The 17,651-nt window shown below is 37.0% G+C and overlaps 1 protein-coding gene across 2 annotated transcripts in view; it reads left to right on the forward strand.

Moving 5' to 3' along the window:
- The window catches only part of GLT1D1 (glycosyltransferase 1 domain containing 1), a 57,217-nt gene extending 40,979 nt beyond the window's left edge, over positions 1-16,238 (forward strand). For both annotated transcript variants that reach the window (XM_083803340.1, XM_083803341.1), the window contains exons 11-12: positions 6,775-6,873; positions 14,744-16,238. In XM_083803340.1, coding sequence (XP_083659466.1) covers positions 6,775-6,873; positions 14,744-14,890 — 246 coding nt within the window. In that variant the 3' untranslated portion in view covers positions 14,891-16,238. The remainder of the gene's footprint in view (positions 1-6,774; positions 6,874-14,743) is intronic.
- The last annotated feature ends 1,413 nt before the right edge of the window (positions 16,239-17,651 follow it).

Below are 17,651 nucleotides of genomic sequence, written 5' to 3' on the forward strand. Positions count from 1 at the left end.
AACTGACAGATTTTTATGGTTTGTCTATTTAATTTTTTTAAGGACAGAATGTAATTTTATCAGTCCTGTTAAATTAACAATACAGACATGAGATACGACAATCATTCTGATTTACTAGGGATGTCACTATTCTTGATAAAACATCCACTTTGTTATAATGTTGCTAGAATAGACTTTCATTTATTTTTACATCCTTTCAAAAAGCAATCTAAGAGCTTTATTTGGTTATTTAATTCTGAAATGATTAATGAATGAATGACATGCTCACTTAATTTTTTGTGCCAACCGTATTGAAAATTAATAACCAGGTTTCATACCTGTCAAAGTAGGACCCTGCTTAGTATCAAATGCATTCCAGGAACATAATAAATGTACGTAAAGTGGAAGTTCTTTGGTTGGATGCTTTCTACTTTTCTTTTTTCTTTGTGGCTGCTGAATGGTGATCTCAGAAGATCACAGAAAGTATTATACAATTTGTGTTAATTAATTACATTTTGCTGTTTGTAATGAGTAATCACACATTGAATTTCCAGCATGCTTTTCATCTACACATCTTAAAGTTATTCATAAGTAAGAACTAAGTGAGCATCATGAGAATTATGAAAATTAGGTGATGGTAAGATAGCAAATTTGTATTTTCTTTCTGAGAAGAGATCACAGAGGTGAAAGCAGATGCTTCTTCACAGCACCAATGCTATCTATATAAACAAAACATACTACAGATTGTGACATTTCCAAATTTATCAGTGTGGCAGTAGTTGAGATGAAATGGAGTGTATTAACACAGTACACACAACCAGAGAAGTAAATGTTAAGTACCTGTCACCTTCTCCCAACCAGCTACATGTTCCCTTCAGGAGCACTCACAGAACAGTTGACCAAAAATAAATCTGATTTACTTCCTAAGAATGTCAGTGAGTTAGAGATGAAAAAAAAAAAAAAAAAAAGGCAAAACAGAGAGACTGTTAAAAGACAAGGCAACAGAAGTGCAAGTGTGCTTGGCCTGGTACAAGTTGTTATGAAAACTCAGGACTGATGAGACAAATAGAATAATTTTCTGCAAAAATATTGTGGAATCCCATCAGATTTGAGCAGTTAAAAGGCAATTTCCTTAGATTTTATCAGGGAAGGGAGCAATCTTGCACATACAGTGTCTTAACAAATATGTAGTAACTCAAAGCAAAATGATAACTCCAGTTTACTTCGAAGGTAATGTTGAGCCTGCTTCAGGGATTATTGATTTTTGCTCTCCTCTACATATGAGCTTTCGAGCTGTCACAGTTCACATTTTAACACTGCTCATTTCATTTTACACTGGTACACTAGGATGTGAGCAGCTTGCTGAAATTCTATAGTTTCTCTAGTATCTCTAGTAAGACACATCTAGCTCTTCTGTGGTGCTGCCTCTTGATCTGCTCCCTCAGTGGTAGTGCTTGTGTGGAGGTGCTCTCAGCATCCTGAGAGTTTTGCTCTCCCAGTCCCACAGTGAGTTCAGAAAAACGGGGCTGTTGATGGGTGAGATAGTAGCTGTTGGTAGCTGCTTACCTTTTGTATTAGCTCTTATGTTGCTACACCTCCCGCTATGTAATTATGTGAGAATTATTATAAAGAACCGCAAAAAGGCTACATACTCTTGTTTGGAAATTAAGTTCTCCTGCAGGGAGATCTTCTTCACAGGGAGAAAAATAAATCTACAACAGGTATAATCCTCTTCTTTCCACCAGCCTCTGTCCTATATTAGCCTTGTTGAATAGTGGAGGAAGGGCAACCTAATCTCTGAACTGATAACTCATAGCTTGAAGTTTATCATGGAAGTCATATAACAGCGATAAAAAGAGCTGGCATGCTTTCAGAAGCCTGAGCATGCTAGTTTGGGTGCATATCAGATACAAGTGAATGAATTACCAATTGCAGGCACAAACTGCAATCTTGCATTATAGGAAGGAAAGTCTAATAGGCGTGGCACAGGTGGTGTGAGACAACAGCTCTGGTCCCAGTTGAGTCAGGATTTTTGTATGTGACCTTGGACAGATCAGTTGATCAGTCCTTTATCCACATTTCCACTTAGAAAATATGGTTAATTTTTCACATGGCAGATATAAAAATCCATTTTTGATTCTGAGCTGTTCAAATATTGCAATAAGGAATGAATGTGTATCTGCTGGGCCATTGAATATTGGTTAAGCCCTGTAAAATTAGGAGGAAGTTTAGGCTAGATTACAGTGTCAGAGTTGTTCCCATCAACTCATAAAGCAGAATTAGGTCTTCAGTTATCTCTTAAGAAACTATCTGAAGCATGCCCTTTTTAGGTCCTCAGACATTTGAATGCTTCTTCTAAAGTGATAAGGATTTTGATACTGTATGTCTGTTTGCTAGACAGTTGTACAGTAGAATTTGATGACTTGCTTATGAAATGTCCTACTGTAAATATCTCTCCCTCTCAGAGAAAGCATCAGTCTAATAAAGTTAAGTCCCTGCCTGAGATGGTCAACAGTAGGAAGGGCCATCTGCTAAGATCTTGTTAAATTAATAAGGCAGAAAACTATGTGTAAAAACCTTTTGGTCATAGGCTGGAAATAACATCTTGCTTGCATTTGGAAATGCAACTCTGATTCTCTTGGAATTTCAAAATTGAACCAGGTCATGAATCTGTAAACACTGAGCACATACATAGCTTGCTTTTAGTATGAGAAAAATATATAATAGATAAATCAGGTAAATATATAATCATATCTATTTCAAACCTGCTTTAAGGTATGAAAGACCTAGAAACCATAGCTAATTACTTTGTCATCTAGTACTGTTATCTCAGAGAGTTTGCCGTAACTGATCTGTCTGGCATTTGAAGAAGAGAAAAAAAGCATTACAGTGAGCATTTGAAATACACCTCAGATCAGTACCTCGGGAGTTATGCACATTCCTGTGCAGGTGCTGGTGAAACAGGCACTAGTGCTTGAAAATTTTGCATATTCTCTATATAGTTGAAAAGCAAAAGATTTTGCGTTCAGCACCCTTCACCGGAATACTTTTTTGTGCTCTCACATGTTTTCCTACTGTTCTAAAAATTATTTGATTGCTGTGCCTTCACACATACACATAAAAAGCCAATTTTAAAAAATCTATCACAGGAGAGGAAGATGGCCACTCTCTATTCTGCTGCAGGGCAAAGTCCAGTCTTAAACAACATTTGAGGTACAGGCCTTGTAGTTTGGAAGATAAGCCACAGCAAACTTCAAAAACAAAAAAGGTATGTTGTGGTGTAGTAAATTTGAAGAGGGGCCACAAAAAAGATGCATAGTATAGGAGGATGAAAAGAAGGGGCAATCCAAAAGACAAAAGAGTACATAAAAACTGTATTTACTCTATAAGCCCCACACTACGGGTTAGAAATGTTTGTTGTATAACTTGACTCCAAAGCTAGAATTTTCACCCAGCACCCTTCTGACATAGCATTAAAATGCGTTTGTATTCAGGATAATGTAGCCAAACAGATGGCCAATGGACTAAAATGTTACTTTATTCTATTATTTGTGGAACCTAGGTCAGTAAATTATACATATTTTCAACAATGCAAATGATCCTTTTTACTGCTTAAAAATAGACTAAGTATCTAAATTAAATTCTAAGCCACTTCATGCAGTAATTATTTACAGCACAGTCCATTTGTTTTAAGGCTGGCTGGTATAAAGCCAGCCCCTCATCGTATGTATTGGGCCATCTGTTCTGTCTTTCAGTAGCTATAATTCATTGGTACCTATGTGTTTTGGGACCTTAAAGTTTTCCAGTGTAGCAGTTACTGCCCTCCAAGTCTATGAGACAGAATAAATATATTTTCCTTTAAAGTCCAGAAATTACCGAAAATTAAATATAAACTTAGCGACCAGCTTCAGCGAGCCGTCAACTACGTAGCTTTCAGAAACAGGAGTAACATGTCTTGCGATGACTAAATAAATAAATCAATAAATAAATAATGTGCACTATAGTCTAGTCTACAATGTAGTACAGTGGTACTGTGCCAGCCTGTAAAACCGCAGCAGGACGTACAGTCTAGGACAGAACTGCCACGGGGCACTTGTACTCGCATTTGACAATCACTATCAATGGGCAGCCAGTTGGCACAGCGTCTGCTATTCACTGTGGCTGATACACTCAAATCCAAACTCCTCTGTGCTTTGCGGATAACTATTGTGGAGATAAGTTGTCACACCTGGGGTGGTTGTATTGTGTTATGTGTTTTCTTCCTTCATTCTTTCTTTCTCTTTTTATTTAATGGTGCTCTTTCTCTTGAATGGACAATTGCTTGTTTGGAAAGTGGCCAAGCCAGAAAAACTCTTACAGTTTTGTTTTTTCAAGGAAGAGATACAGAGAGGTGAGGAGAAGGCCTTAGGCAGGTGACAAATAGTGCTAACACTTTTCAAAACCACTATGAAGCTCTTGGTTTTCAGTTCAGAAGTTCAAGTAAAATATTTTCATTCCCTGTTCAATGAACATGTTTGAGCGAGATCAGCGACAGCCAGCACATTGAATGCAAGGGCATTTAAGCCTGTCAATGGGAAGGGCTGAAAGTCTGCTGAATCAGAAATTATCTCCTTGAGAAGTTGATACCAATGGTAATCCCGTGTAAGGCCTACAGTTGGGTAATTAAAGCCAAAAGCAACTTCCTCGACCTGCAGATTCAAAACCTGTCAGGCTGAGTGGAGCACTGGTATCTCATTTCCTGGGTGAACTTTGATGTGCTATGAACTTTGCTGTACCGATAAGTAGATACTGTCATCATTTTTTTTAATCTGTCTTTGGAAAATAGATTTGTTTTGTTTAACAGTAAAGTCAGAGGAAATGACAGTAATCCATGGATGACTAAAAACTATATAACTTCTCACCAAATTATTATTATTTTTAATAGAAAAACTTATAATTATTTTTAATAGAAAAACTCAACAACTTTATATAGTAAAATTCAGAAATCTGGTCTGTAGTTTTTATACTTTTCATTTATTTAGTCTGGTTTGTGTTCACTTCGTTAACCTATTGGCCTGAATTTCCTCCAGCTGACCGAGTAGTTTCTGATACGAAGTGTAGAACAGGTTATGTCATTAAGGGTTATTATTTTTAGAGCTAACTGCTGCAAAGCAGATGTTTGTGCCAGAAGGACTGTAGAATTTCAATGTCCAGAGTAAATTCACCTGCAGTTGTGATTTACACAGTGTTTCTCATGGAAATTTTAAGCTATTAACACATGTTGATTAGTCACAGCATTCCTTCACTGTTCAAAACATAATTGGGTCTATACATGACCAGTCAGGGTATTTTTGTCTCCAGTTTTGTCCAAACAATAAAAAAGCAAAGCCAATTAAATGTTCTCTTGTTTTTTTCCTTGGAGTTTTATTTTCTTGCTTCATAGACTGAAGGAAAATTGCTCCCCATCCAGGAGCAATTAATGACAGTAATTAAAAAAGCATTCACTCAGAAGTGACAGGGAATCAGTATGAAATGGACTGAAGATTTGGGGGAGAGAATAGCTTTCTGTTTTGACACTGTGATAATTGTACAATCTGAGTTTTTCTAGGTTTACAGTCAATGCATCTCAAGACTTCCAAATTCATCAATAGCAATTAAAATTTTAGATCAGGATATGCATGAGTAACAGAGCTGAGTGGCCAGGGTTTGCATAGTAGGTACTTCAAAATCTAGGCCATATTTTTTAAAGTTGCCTGGCCTTAGGTCTCTTGCAAATGGTTTACTGGCTTTGAACAGATTTTGTGCATCTCTGCTCCTCATCCTGCAGGCAGCCTGAAGTGCTATCAGCTACCTCATACTACCATGTTGAGACCCCCATGCTTCCTTTCTTTTTTGTTTGAAAAATGTATATGCTCACATAAACATACATACATATATATATAATACATAAATGAATAAATAAATCAAACAACCAGCCCACAGTTTATGTAGAATCAAGTTCTACTTCTTCAGATGTATTCCTTGGTCCCTGAGGAATCCCATGCTAATAGCTTTGTAGATAATATGTTTTGAAAGTGTAATGTTCTGAAAGCATAACCTTTTCTCTACCCTCCTAGGTATATATTCTTCACAGACAGAAACTATGTCACTGCATGCTTCCCTATATTCCCTGAACACTCAAAGTCCAAGGCTGGCTATAGTGACAGACACTATCAAAAGCAAAATTCCTTCCAGAGCCTTATATAATGAATAGGAGTCAGAATTGAGGAGAAGGAGCCACTGTGACCTTTGCTGTCATTGGTGCTGCCCACTTCTCTCCAGTTCTGCACATGTAGAAAATCTGTGAAAAAACGTGTTTTAATGGAGCAAGAGAACAGATATTCTATGTTGGGGAAAGTTGGCTTTTTGTGCTATAATCTCATCCGTGCACAATAATGGTAGGAGTTAGAGTGACAACCTTTAATTTTATCTTCTTAAAGCCTGCCGTATGTCAAGAACTTCCAATGGGAAACAAACTGCATACTTTGAGGAATAAAAGAATAAAGGATGAAACAGCTATCCATTGACTTTCTGGATTGATTATTGCTTCTGAAAATATTTTCAAAGTTACAAGACTGATAAAAATGTAAAGAAAATATTTCAGTGAAGGTCCATATATGAGTTCACCTTAGAAATGGCATTTTTCAACTAAAAGTTTGAAGAGAAAGAAAGGTTGGAATAATTGCTTCTGCTTTTCATCTCAATGTTGTCGTCATTAATGTCTCAGAATCCCTATATCCTAATAAACAGTTGTTTCCTTTCTTCATATTCCTCTAGGCAATGGATTTAGATACTCCAGTGCTGGCAAGGAACATTCCTGGGAATGCAGCAATAATAAAACATAAGGATACAGGACTGCTATTTTCAGATCCCCAGGTAACAAAACAACAAAGCCTTAGACTAGTTTTCTTTGCCTTCCAAAATTTAGGTTCACTTTCCATTACATGCTGGTGTCTCTCTGGAAACTTAGCTTTTATGCTGAGCAGTTTATCTCAGATTCTACTTAAACTCTAGGTGTTAGATTGCCTTTCTGGAAGCTTTGCTGTTGTCTCACATACGTTTTGCAGTTCACTAAACTTTTACTAGGTGTCAGCCTTGCTGAACGTTTGTCTAGCCTGTGTCGCTTTAGAGCCTGCCCTCTGAATGGGGCTCAGTTCTCCTCAACTTGTTGCACTTCAGTGTCACGTTTCTTTCCAAGCACTGCCTGAAATATGAACTCACATTAGACAACCAGTAGCTGACCAAAAGAGAAGTATAAGCCCGAAGTTTTAGGTAATGTATTATCTAGCAGTAAGTGTTCTTATAAAGCAATATTAAGTCAAAGATACTACTTGGTCAGAAAGTAATTAATGACTAAAATTAAGCAATATTTTTAAAATAGATTTTCTGTGAAGATACGTAGGAGCAGGGAGAGGGGGAACACAGAATACTGCATATATAAATGCTGCAAATTTTCTTCTTTTTTTTTTTTTTTTGCATTGTGGCTTTGCTGCTACATATTTGTATATGTTGTGGAAGATGACTTTCAGACGCAGATTCCTTTATGCTTTAGTTCATTCCTTTTTCTTACGTGGTTCCCCTAAATATAAAATACTGGAGGAAGTCTGTGGTAGTTGCTTTTAAAGCCTCTATTTGAAAATGTTACACATAGACTTTCTTCTCCTCTTACTTTTTTTAACTTGTCTAAAGACTGACTTTAACATTTTGTTAAAAAAAAAAAAATTTTGTAGTCAATAGTTTTGATTATGAAAAGGGAAGGCTTATTTTTCATGGGTGAAAATTTTCATGGACTAATACTTTGGGCTTTTGGTTAACAGAAGGTAAAGTTGGTTTGTATGAGGAGGAAACATATCCTACATTTCTCCGATGGGATTCTCTACAACTTCAAGAGAGTAGAATTGGACCAGCAAATATCACCTGCAGTGTGTAGTTCTCATCATAAGTATGATCTAAGAGACATTGTGTTGTGTTTTCAATTGGTTTGGTATGTCAGCATATTTTATTATTTATTTAGAAGACCTTTTTTAGTCATTTCCTGCTCTGGTCATATATATCATCATGTACAGAAATCCCATATTTAATTTTCAAACTAGTCATGGACCTATTTTGCAAGAGTTCATTCCTTTTACAATCAATTAACTAATTAACCACAATGGCAGTTAGGGAAGAAAGCATTAAAAAGATCAACTATTATTCCGTAAAACAGAATTTCCTAGATAACGATTATTAACTAAATCCTTCTTGTTTTTATCCAATTCAAGATTAAATAAAATTTACAGGAGCAGTCTATTTGATAATTTTGCAAAGTACAAAATGTATCATATTTATCCAGTTTGTGGAATGTGTGATTAATGTGTCCTATTTTGTGGTGTTTAAGGAAGGTGAGTTCTCTCTGTTATTTTTTTGTTGTTGTTTTGTTTTTTTAATGGAAAAAATTCTTGCAGGTTTTTTTTTTTTTTCTAGAATATTCAGTGTTTCCAGTGGTTCTACAGCAAGATTTCTTTGTTAGCTTCTGGAATTTATTTTGCTGGGGAAGCAGACTCTCTTCTTGAGATAACCCTTGGAAATGGGGTACTTTCAGGGTAGTGGAGGCTGAGATGTAAAGCTAATTATAAAATTAGTTGTACATGTATTCCTTGCAAGCAGCCCATTGCCTTCCATATGCTTCTTCAGAACTTTAAGGATATACAACCATGTTGAACTCGCACACTGATGTCTCTCCTGGTATTAATTGTGATACATTCTGTCTGGTGTTTCCCTCAACATGCTCACTATATTTGGCTTGGAATTCAGATACATTATTCATACCAGACCCAATTAGTTTCATCATACATCCTTGTAAGAAGTCTCCTCTGTGATCTCAAAGCATCGTACATTCTAACTGTTTGTTTGGAATTTGAGATCAATTAAAAATATGCTATAATTGCGTTATATAGAGGAAGGCATTATTTTGAGCACAGTGGTTGCAGTGATATCAGTTACTGTTCACGTGGATAAGGACTTTATTTTATTTCAGAGTTAGACTCACAGAGTAGAATGCTATTTCTTCCCTGAAACATACCCCTCCTGTTTTGCTGCCACTTGTTACCCCCAGTTTTGCTGTTATTCTATCCCAGTAGGCCACGAGATCTCTTTCAAGTGAAGATGGTAACTTTCATTACCATATTAGCTGTCAAGCTCCTAGGTAATATTTGTACTGGAATCACTTATGTTTGTGCATTTAGCCTATCTTAGAAAGGAGAGTAATATCTCTTTTTTCTCTGTAAAACAGCAATTGTATATTATTTTATGAAAGCCCTTCATAATTTTGTTGGTGTCAAGTGATGTATGAACTATCAACATTTGCAAATGGGTCAGAAAAATATTTGTTTGCAGGATAATACCCAAACCCAATGAAAAGCTGTTGAAGCACTTTCTCCTTGCATGGATATAGAATGAATGCCAATCATCTTCACTCATGGTTTTTAAGATAAATTAACCATTTACATTTGTTGTTCCTTATTTCCCCAAACCATGTCAAATACAGTTTTTAAACCACTGTATACAGTCCATCTTGTTTGCTTCTCCTTTTCCCCATCCTGAGATCTGTATCTCCTCTCATTCCCACCTGTGTGGCAATTTGTTAAACTGCTCTGCTCCTCCATTTTCCTGCAGCTTGCAACATTTCTCTTTTTGTTGAGCATTCTCCTTTTCTTAGACTGTGCTGGAAAAAATAAGTTTCATTCACATACACAAGAATGATCTCTCTTCAGCTGCTCAGTGCCCCATACCTCCATGAGAAAAAAAGAGATCCTTCAAAAAGAGGTTTCTTATTCTTCTCAGGATGCCAAATCTCAACTTCATAAAATTCTAACTCATAGCATGTTTCATCCTTCTGACCTCTTGTCTCTATCCACCATTTTCTGTAAATCGAAGTGCTTATTCCATTCCACACAGAGACAGGCCTTTAAAGAGACTGACATGTCTATTTTGTCACACAGCTGTGTCCTTTAGTCCCTGGATGAAAGTTTGATCTAAAAGAATACACTGCAAAATGTCCAAGTCTATACTCAGCAAAGTCAAGTAAAAGAAGGACAAGGTTAAATTCTGCTCAGCACATGAAATCCATTCTTCTTTTTAGCCCAAAGCTAAACCAGACCACAATCCAGAAACAAACAGGAAAAAAAATAATAAATGAAAATCTGTGAAAATCAAGTGAGTCTGTATGGACTCTGAATGGAGATCCGAATGGAGGCAGTTCATTACACTGAGAATAAATTCTAGTGTGTTACACATTAGGGAAAATGCTTTTAATGGTATGGAGAGATTGGTACTTTGTTCAGGTGGTTGGGAAAGTCTGTTGCTGAAGAAGCTTAGGCACCAAATATTTTTAAGAAAATGTAAAAGGAATCTTAATTGTTTCAGATGAAGAGAACCTATTTGGTTGTGATGATATAGACTGTATTATAGATCAGGAGTAGAAAACATTGCTTATTTTCAAGTTGTACTGGGGTGGGAAAGTTTTGCAATATGGTAAGCCTAAATATGAGCCATTGTGTTTGGTCTGTGGACTGCCTTATCTTTTGAAAGATAAATTAGAGGGATAGAAACTGACTGTTATGAAATGTATATCGTTTTAAATCATGAATGTTGTTGGCATTCTTCTTCTATTCTTGATGAAAGAGAGCTTTTGTGGTTTACAGGAAAGTAGGAAATTGTAGTCATCATTAACCATTTCCACAAATGCTGAGGTTTCATGTACGGAAATAGAGAAGGCCGTGCTGATCACTGAAGACAATACTCAGATGGAAACAGCAGTTAAAGTAAAGGTGAAAGCTATGAAACATTTTGTCCTTGATACTACATCATCTGTGCACCTTACTTTTAAATCACGCCTTGATCCTGCCATTACTTGAATTTGCAAGTGTATGGAATATATGACACTGAGTTAATGGGACCTGAAAGAAAAAATGATAAGTAAGAGAGAAGAATAGCCAGCTGCTTTTGGGCAAAACCATGTTAAAATGGAAGACACAAAGAGTTATTCAGCATCCTAAGGTTCAAAATTATGTGTCCAGCATCTGTGAAAGCTCACAGAAGGAGCTGAATAAACAGAAGGAAGTAAATAAACTTCAAAGGCATAAAGCAAGGGGCCAAGCACAGACTGAATTTGATTGTGAGCAGGATCCAGAAAGACTACTGTTAGTAGAGAAAACTTCTGAAGTTTTAAGAGAGAAACACAGCTCAGCTGGGTACTGGCAGTGATACACTGAATGCACATTGTTTTCCTCTGCCAAATGTGAGTCAATGCCGTTCCTACCAGGACTTAAAACCAGAATGCAGCTGAAGTTTTAGACCTTTGAACCTTGGTTCTGAATAGATTAATTTGCAATGTGTGCAGTGCCAGTAATCACTGTTTACACTCCCCTAGAAATACTGACCCATTGCCCTGTGAAGTACACAGACGTGCCATCTAACTTCTGAGCTTTGCTTGCCACTAGGTAGGTGTGTTGCCGTTCTGAGTTGTATCTGGCATTTGCCTTTCCCAGAGTGACTCTCTGCTACTTAAGAATCATGTTCTTTTATCTGCTGAAGCTGATATGAAATGGTTTAATTGCAGAATTACTTTCATTATATAAATAATACATTAACAGTGCATCTTATTTTCATCATGTGTGAGCTGTGGCACCAATGTAATTCTCATGGTAATTGAAGGAATATTTGTTCTCCTTTCTCAGTTCACTCATTTTGTTGCTTTATCTTCCAGATAGTGGTATTTCTGGGCTCCTACAAAATATTACACACAATTTCTTTTAGGTACTATATAGAGAAGCTGACATTTCCTTTAAAGATGATTGGTCAATTTACTGGGAGAAAAATGTGCTATGGATGCTTGCTGTTGAAAAATGCCAGTGTTTGAACTGAAGTGCTACGCAAAAAGAGGGCACACGTAATATCACTTACATTAGATGATCTCCCCTTTTCTTCTGGGTTGTGTCTAACTACATAAGAGAGTGCACAAATATTTGTGCAGATATCACTTGCAGAAATACAGCATAACTGCTGATTTATACACATTACCGCACTGTAAGTAGTTTGCATATCATAGGCTTCTAGAAAGAAAAATGAAATCCTTGATTTTCTGAACGAGCTCTGAGTTCTGAATGTCTGCATTCTGCAAGTGCCCCTACTTCAGACTCACCATGAAGTTACGACTGAAATGCAAGTCAGTTGGAGTTAAGGACAACACCTGATAAACGAAGTTATTGCTGTCTAAAGCTCAGTAACCAAAACTGAGAACAAGCTAAGCCAGATGCTCCAGGAGTACAAGGCAAAACCCAGATAAGTCACAGCAAATCTTCCCATTGGCTTCCAGTGTGATAGTGACTTGTAGGTGGTCACATTTGATTAGTAGAAAGTAGGGATAAAGCTGAGAAGTCCTTATTCCCAGTCCCCCAGTGTTTTTCCATTTGCTTTTGCTCATTCCTGCAGTTTCTCAACTTTTATGCTTTGGACTCAGTTTGGCATTTTCCTGAAATTATCCCCAGCACTAAGTATTGAAACTGTGAAGAAGGATCTCATTTCTTCTATCATTTACATGTTTCCAAGTTTTTGTCTTCTATATCCACATTTTAAAAGAATGCTAATAGGACTACCTGTCAAGAAATGTTACATTGCTGCTTCTGTTCTTAGGTAATTTACATAAATTATTTTTAAACATTACTTTAAATAAAATCCTCCACAGGAGCATAAAATTAAAGTTGGAATGTAGTTCAGTGTGAACAGTATTTATTACTATGATTAGACAGGCAATTGGATGAAACCAGCATAAGTCATGTAAGACGTTCCCACGTTCCCTGTTCTGTATTCTTGGCAGATATGGAGGAAGGAAAAGAACAGATCTCTGAAGTCAGAGTCCTTGGCTGGATCTGCAGTGTCTGATAGATGTGGCCTCAGGCTACTCTCTAGACCAGACTCACGTGTTAGAAAATACCTGAATGCCAGGTAGTTGCAGATGGAAGGCAGGCTGGTTGATGTGTGTGGCCCTCATGGCTATTCCAGAGGCCACTCAGCGCTGTGTGGACAGAGCCAGCATGAGAGAAGAGTGTGGGAATGGAGTGGACAGAGACTGAAGTTGGGCTGGAGTTCTGCAGCACATGAAAGGGGAGAGCGTGTGCTGTGCCAGGGTTTTCTAACAGGCATTAGTGAAATGCATTTGGGGTGCAATACGTGCTGAGATCACCGGGCAAGGAGTGGGGCTTTTTTGCACCTATTAACCATGCAAGTTGAAAAACATCTCTGCAAAGATTACAATGTAGTGCTGATTCCATGTAAAATTTGAGGTTATTGTTAATATGCATGTGTGAAAATCATCTTCGTCTGGTATTTACCTTTGTAGGTTTGTAACTAAGGTTACAAATCTTTCCAACAGAACTGACATGTGCATCTCTGACTATTTAAATCTTATGTCAGTGATGCATATATTGATAGTTTGTCTTGTCAGTGAGAGTCAAGGCAGTGATTATAACATGTTCGATGTGATTTCACGTATCAGTGTTTCCCAAGGGTCATGCTATAGTTATGTATTATGCATAGCCATAACTTTCATTACAACAGCAGCATTGATTCTGTGGTAACCAAAGATTTTATATTTATGTATTTGTTTATATACACTGTGCACTTAGGTTTTCAAGTATAGTTTGCTAGTTAACCCTAGTGTTGATATAAATGCTGGTGTTATTTATGATGCTTCCTTTCATAGCTGACAGTTTGTGTAAATAATATATCCCCTTTCTGCCACCCTTTTTTGTCCCCCGTGTCCTTATGCACCGATCTGCACTACCAATTGTGTAGTAATGTATTAACTTAATTTTCCATTGGCACAATAGCTATCTGCATTTCTGAGCCGAACCAAGACAATATTTTGCAAAGATCTGAGCCCATTTGTAATCAAGCTAAAGTATTGGAAGTTGTCTCTTGATACAATATTAGATCAGCTGCTCAGAATAGATTAGTTCAGACATCAACTCTCCTTTCATATGTTTGAAGTTCACAAATTCTCTTCCCTTGAACTAAATTAGAGTGGCAGAGGAACAGACAAAGGTATAGTTGTAATCTGCCAGGTCTAGTATTTTACCAAACAGAGTTAATAGAAATTCATATATGGCTTTTTTTGCAGAGCTTGATGAGCTTACACTGCTGGATCTGTAACTGTCCAGATGCAACAACTCTGGAAGATCTTATTGCTGCATGCCTGCTCTTAACTTTGTACTGTGACTATCTTTATACTGTGACTATCTTTATGTAGTGAGTTTTTCAGTCTCACTACAAAATAACTAAACATGTTACGACAGCAATGAGATAAAAGCTTAGTTGCGCTGAGATCAAATAATCTGATGCCAGCTATCCTCCATGCAGGAAACCAGGTGAATTATTTAATTTATAGCCAGTGTGGCTTTGTAACACTTGGGTAGGCAAACAATTTTTGTGGCATTAAATTCATTGCCTACACTTGTCCTAACACCTATGGGATTTGTCTTTGATTTTAAATGACTTGGTGGGCTGAATAAAAGATATAAGATAATTATTTATTGATCATTGCTTATAAATAAACTATGGTACTTGACCTTGAAAAATGACTTTGAACAGCTCTGTTTATTGGTTTACAGATGACGTTTTACTGTAATCATGCTACAGGTACAAGTTATTTCAGACTCATCAGAACTTCAAGAAACCTTTAATTTATTATTTTCTTTATCTTTTTTAGGAGTTTGTTGTGCTGTCCAAGAGTTTGATGAATGACCCCATTATGGAAAGAGAAATTGTAACAAGGGCCAAAGACTATGTGAAGAAACTTCACTCATGGGAATGTGAAAGAAAAGCCTATCAGACTCTTGTCCTAGGACTCCAGTGAATCTCAGAACTACAGTTGATACCTAGCAATCTGTGTAGAGCGCCCTAATAATGATGGAAACATAATTAGTTGTGGGTTTCTCTGGGTTTCTTATTAGAAGAGATGGTAAGACATGCATTAGTATTCTATTCAAATACACCAACATCACAGGAGTTGCCTGCTACTTCAAACTATCAAATTTATCTAATTCAACACAGTCTCTAGTGTACCAATTCATCACAGACCAGTATCATTTTGTAAGATCACACAGGAGAAATATACTCCTCGAACAGACACAAATTCTTTGTTGTTGTAAGGCTCAAAGGGAGGATGATTTCTTGTATACAGTGGAGCACTCAACCACAAAGAGCTTATGTCAAACATGATCGTTACATCCTAACAAAATGCAGTACCAGTTTGCTTTCCAATTATACCAGTCTGAATGTATTCAGGTACATGTGACATACATACAATTTCATAAAACCACATTTAATTACATGTACAGAGTACAAAATTATTAAGATGAAAGCTTTCTTAAGACTAGAAGATGGACATGTCTATTGAGTGCATAAAGATTTGTGGGCCAAAACAGCAAACAGTGTGTTGATGCTTAGAGAAAACAAGGAGTACAGGAAATGTTTAGCTGCCATGCACGTACCTGAATTCCTTTCAGATAAGCCAGTATGGATGAAAAGTCCCATGCCTGCATTTTTTCTTGGGTCCTGGGAGTAGAGCATGTAGTTTAGCAAAGCACTGATAAGCGTACATGGCTTCAGATTCCAGAATTGCACAGCACTGTCCTTGGCAGCAAGAGGTGCTTGCAGGCAGAAATGTTTTGTTACGTAAACTACCTCTTAATTTGCCAGTTACTTTGGTACCTCAGTGATTTACCTATTTAATAAAAGATTTATGAGAGCTGTAAAATGGAATGAAGGAAAAAAAACAAAGGTATTTTCAATTTGCTGTGTATTTTGGTACTGTTCATTCTCATTTGTGGTTCTCGGGATATATTGTAACATACTGCAGCAGGCTGTTTTAAAGGGAGACTTATCTGTGCTTGAAGTCCATAATAATCATTTTTGCTAGTGCAATATTTGTGGACATATGTTTGATTTCATAACTGTTCATCAAAGAATTTGTATTTATAGAAAAATGAGTGTCATACTTTTAATTCTTACTGGAAAACACTATATGCTTTATATAGGCTTGATCCTGCCCCAATGAGAACCAGTGAGTTTTCTGTTGATTTGAGTGGCTATTGAGCCAGACTTTTCTTTGTAATAATGAAGTTCAGTGTGTGTTTTAAGCTTTCCTCTGTGTTTTGGATATTTTACAATTGTTGAGGCAGTAAACAAGAAAGGAATTTGAATGTTGTGTATTGATCTCTCTAAAACATATCACCCTTCTATTGTAGTGTGCTCAGCCTTGCCTTCAGCAACGTGGGACATCACAATCTCCAAGGGCAAAATGGGCCTAATCTCAAACCTGAGAATTGCTACATTTCCTTTTAAGCACATTTCTCTTAAATATTTTTCATGTGCTTTGACATGCTGAGATGTAAATACACGTGCACTAGTTGTCAGTTTAGAAGCCGCCAGCCAACATCTATCACGGAACAGCTTCTAAACCTGCAGCTCCATCTTTCTTTTGACATGTCACTCCCTCCATTACCAGCGAGTAGCAGGGCCTCTCATGAGACTGCAGCACCTCTTTTAGCCACAGCAAGCTATGCACTAACGGAGGAACCCCTACGACACTTTCAGCATGTTGTATGTGGTAGGGGACATTTATAGGCAATAGCTATAAATGGTCTTTTTTTTTCGTTGTTTTTTAACAAACTGAGCCTACTGCAGGGCATCCTGTTCCTCTCACAACATCTCCCAGACCTCCTCTGCCAGTGTGTCTCAGATACTTTGCTTATTTGGCTTTGATCTATAGGCCTCCCTCCAGCCCATTTCCTATAGCATTTATTGTCCTCTGAGAAATGCAAGTTATTAAAAAAAAATAAACAAATACATAACATGGGAGAGAAATCAGCTATACTTCAAAGCATTGAGCTAATGGTAAATGATTGGAAATAGTAATGATCAGAGAGCTTTTTCCAAAGTGTGATATGTTTATTACCAAGCTGCAAGGAACTAAATACATTGAACTGGATTTTGCGCTATTTCCGGCAAAACAAAACGTGCAAGTGAGAAACTCTGCTACACCCTCAGAATGTAATTAACATATGATTTTTCAGGCTGTATTTAATCTATAAATGTGAAAACTGCATCTGGGAAACAGCATGCTCATTTGCATTTGATAACCATACCAGCAGCACAAACAACCCGTCTGCAATATATGCATTAAAAAAAGAAAAAGAAAAAAAGGAAAGAAAAAAAAGAAGCCAAAATAGTGGTGAGCTCAGCCCTCAGGACTGTTTTACAGTTATCAAACAAGGCAGCGTTCATCAATCAAGGGCATTCAGCTTTGATATCATTTATCACATGGGCTTGTGTTCTGCCGCATGAAGCCTGTCTAGTGAGGCTAAAAGGTTGGGGCAACAACTGCTAGGGAATTTCATCACAATAAATTACAGTTGGATTTTTGTTTTAAATTTAATCCAGTGTTATGTTCCAGGCCCATAAATATTCAATGAGTCTTGTAAGTCCTTGTAAAGAAAATATTAGACCCTGTACAGGCAATTTTAGGTATAATTATCTTTCATATGACTTCACTCAAACGATTTTACATTTAAGAATAATCCTTTTGTTGTCCTGCAGCCCTAATTACGGTATTT

This window comes from Anser anser, assembly GCF_964211835.1.
Source record: "Anser anser genome assembly, chromosome: 18".
In the NCBI taxonomy this organism is placed as follows: domain Eukaryota; kingdom Metazoa; phylum Chordata; class Aves; order Anseriformes; family Anatidae; genus Anser; species Anser anser.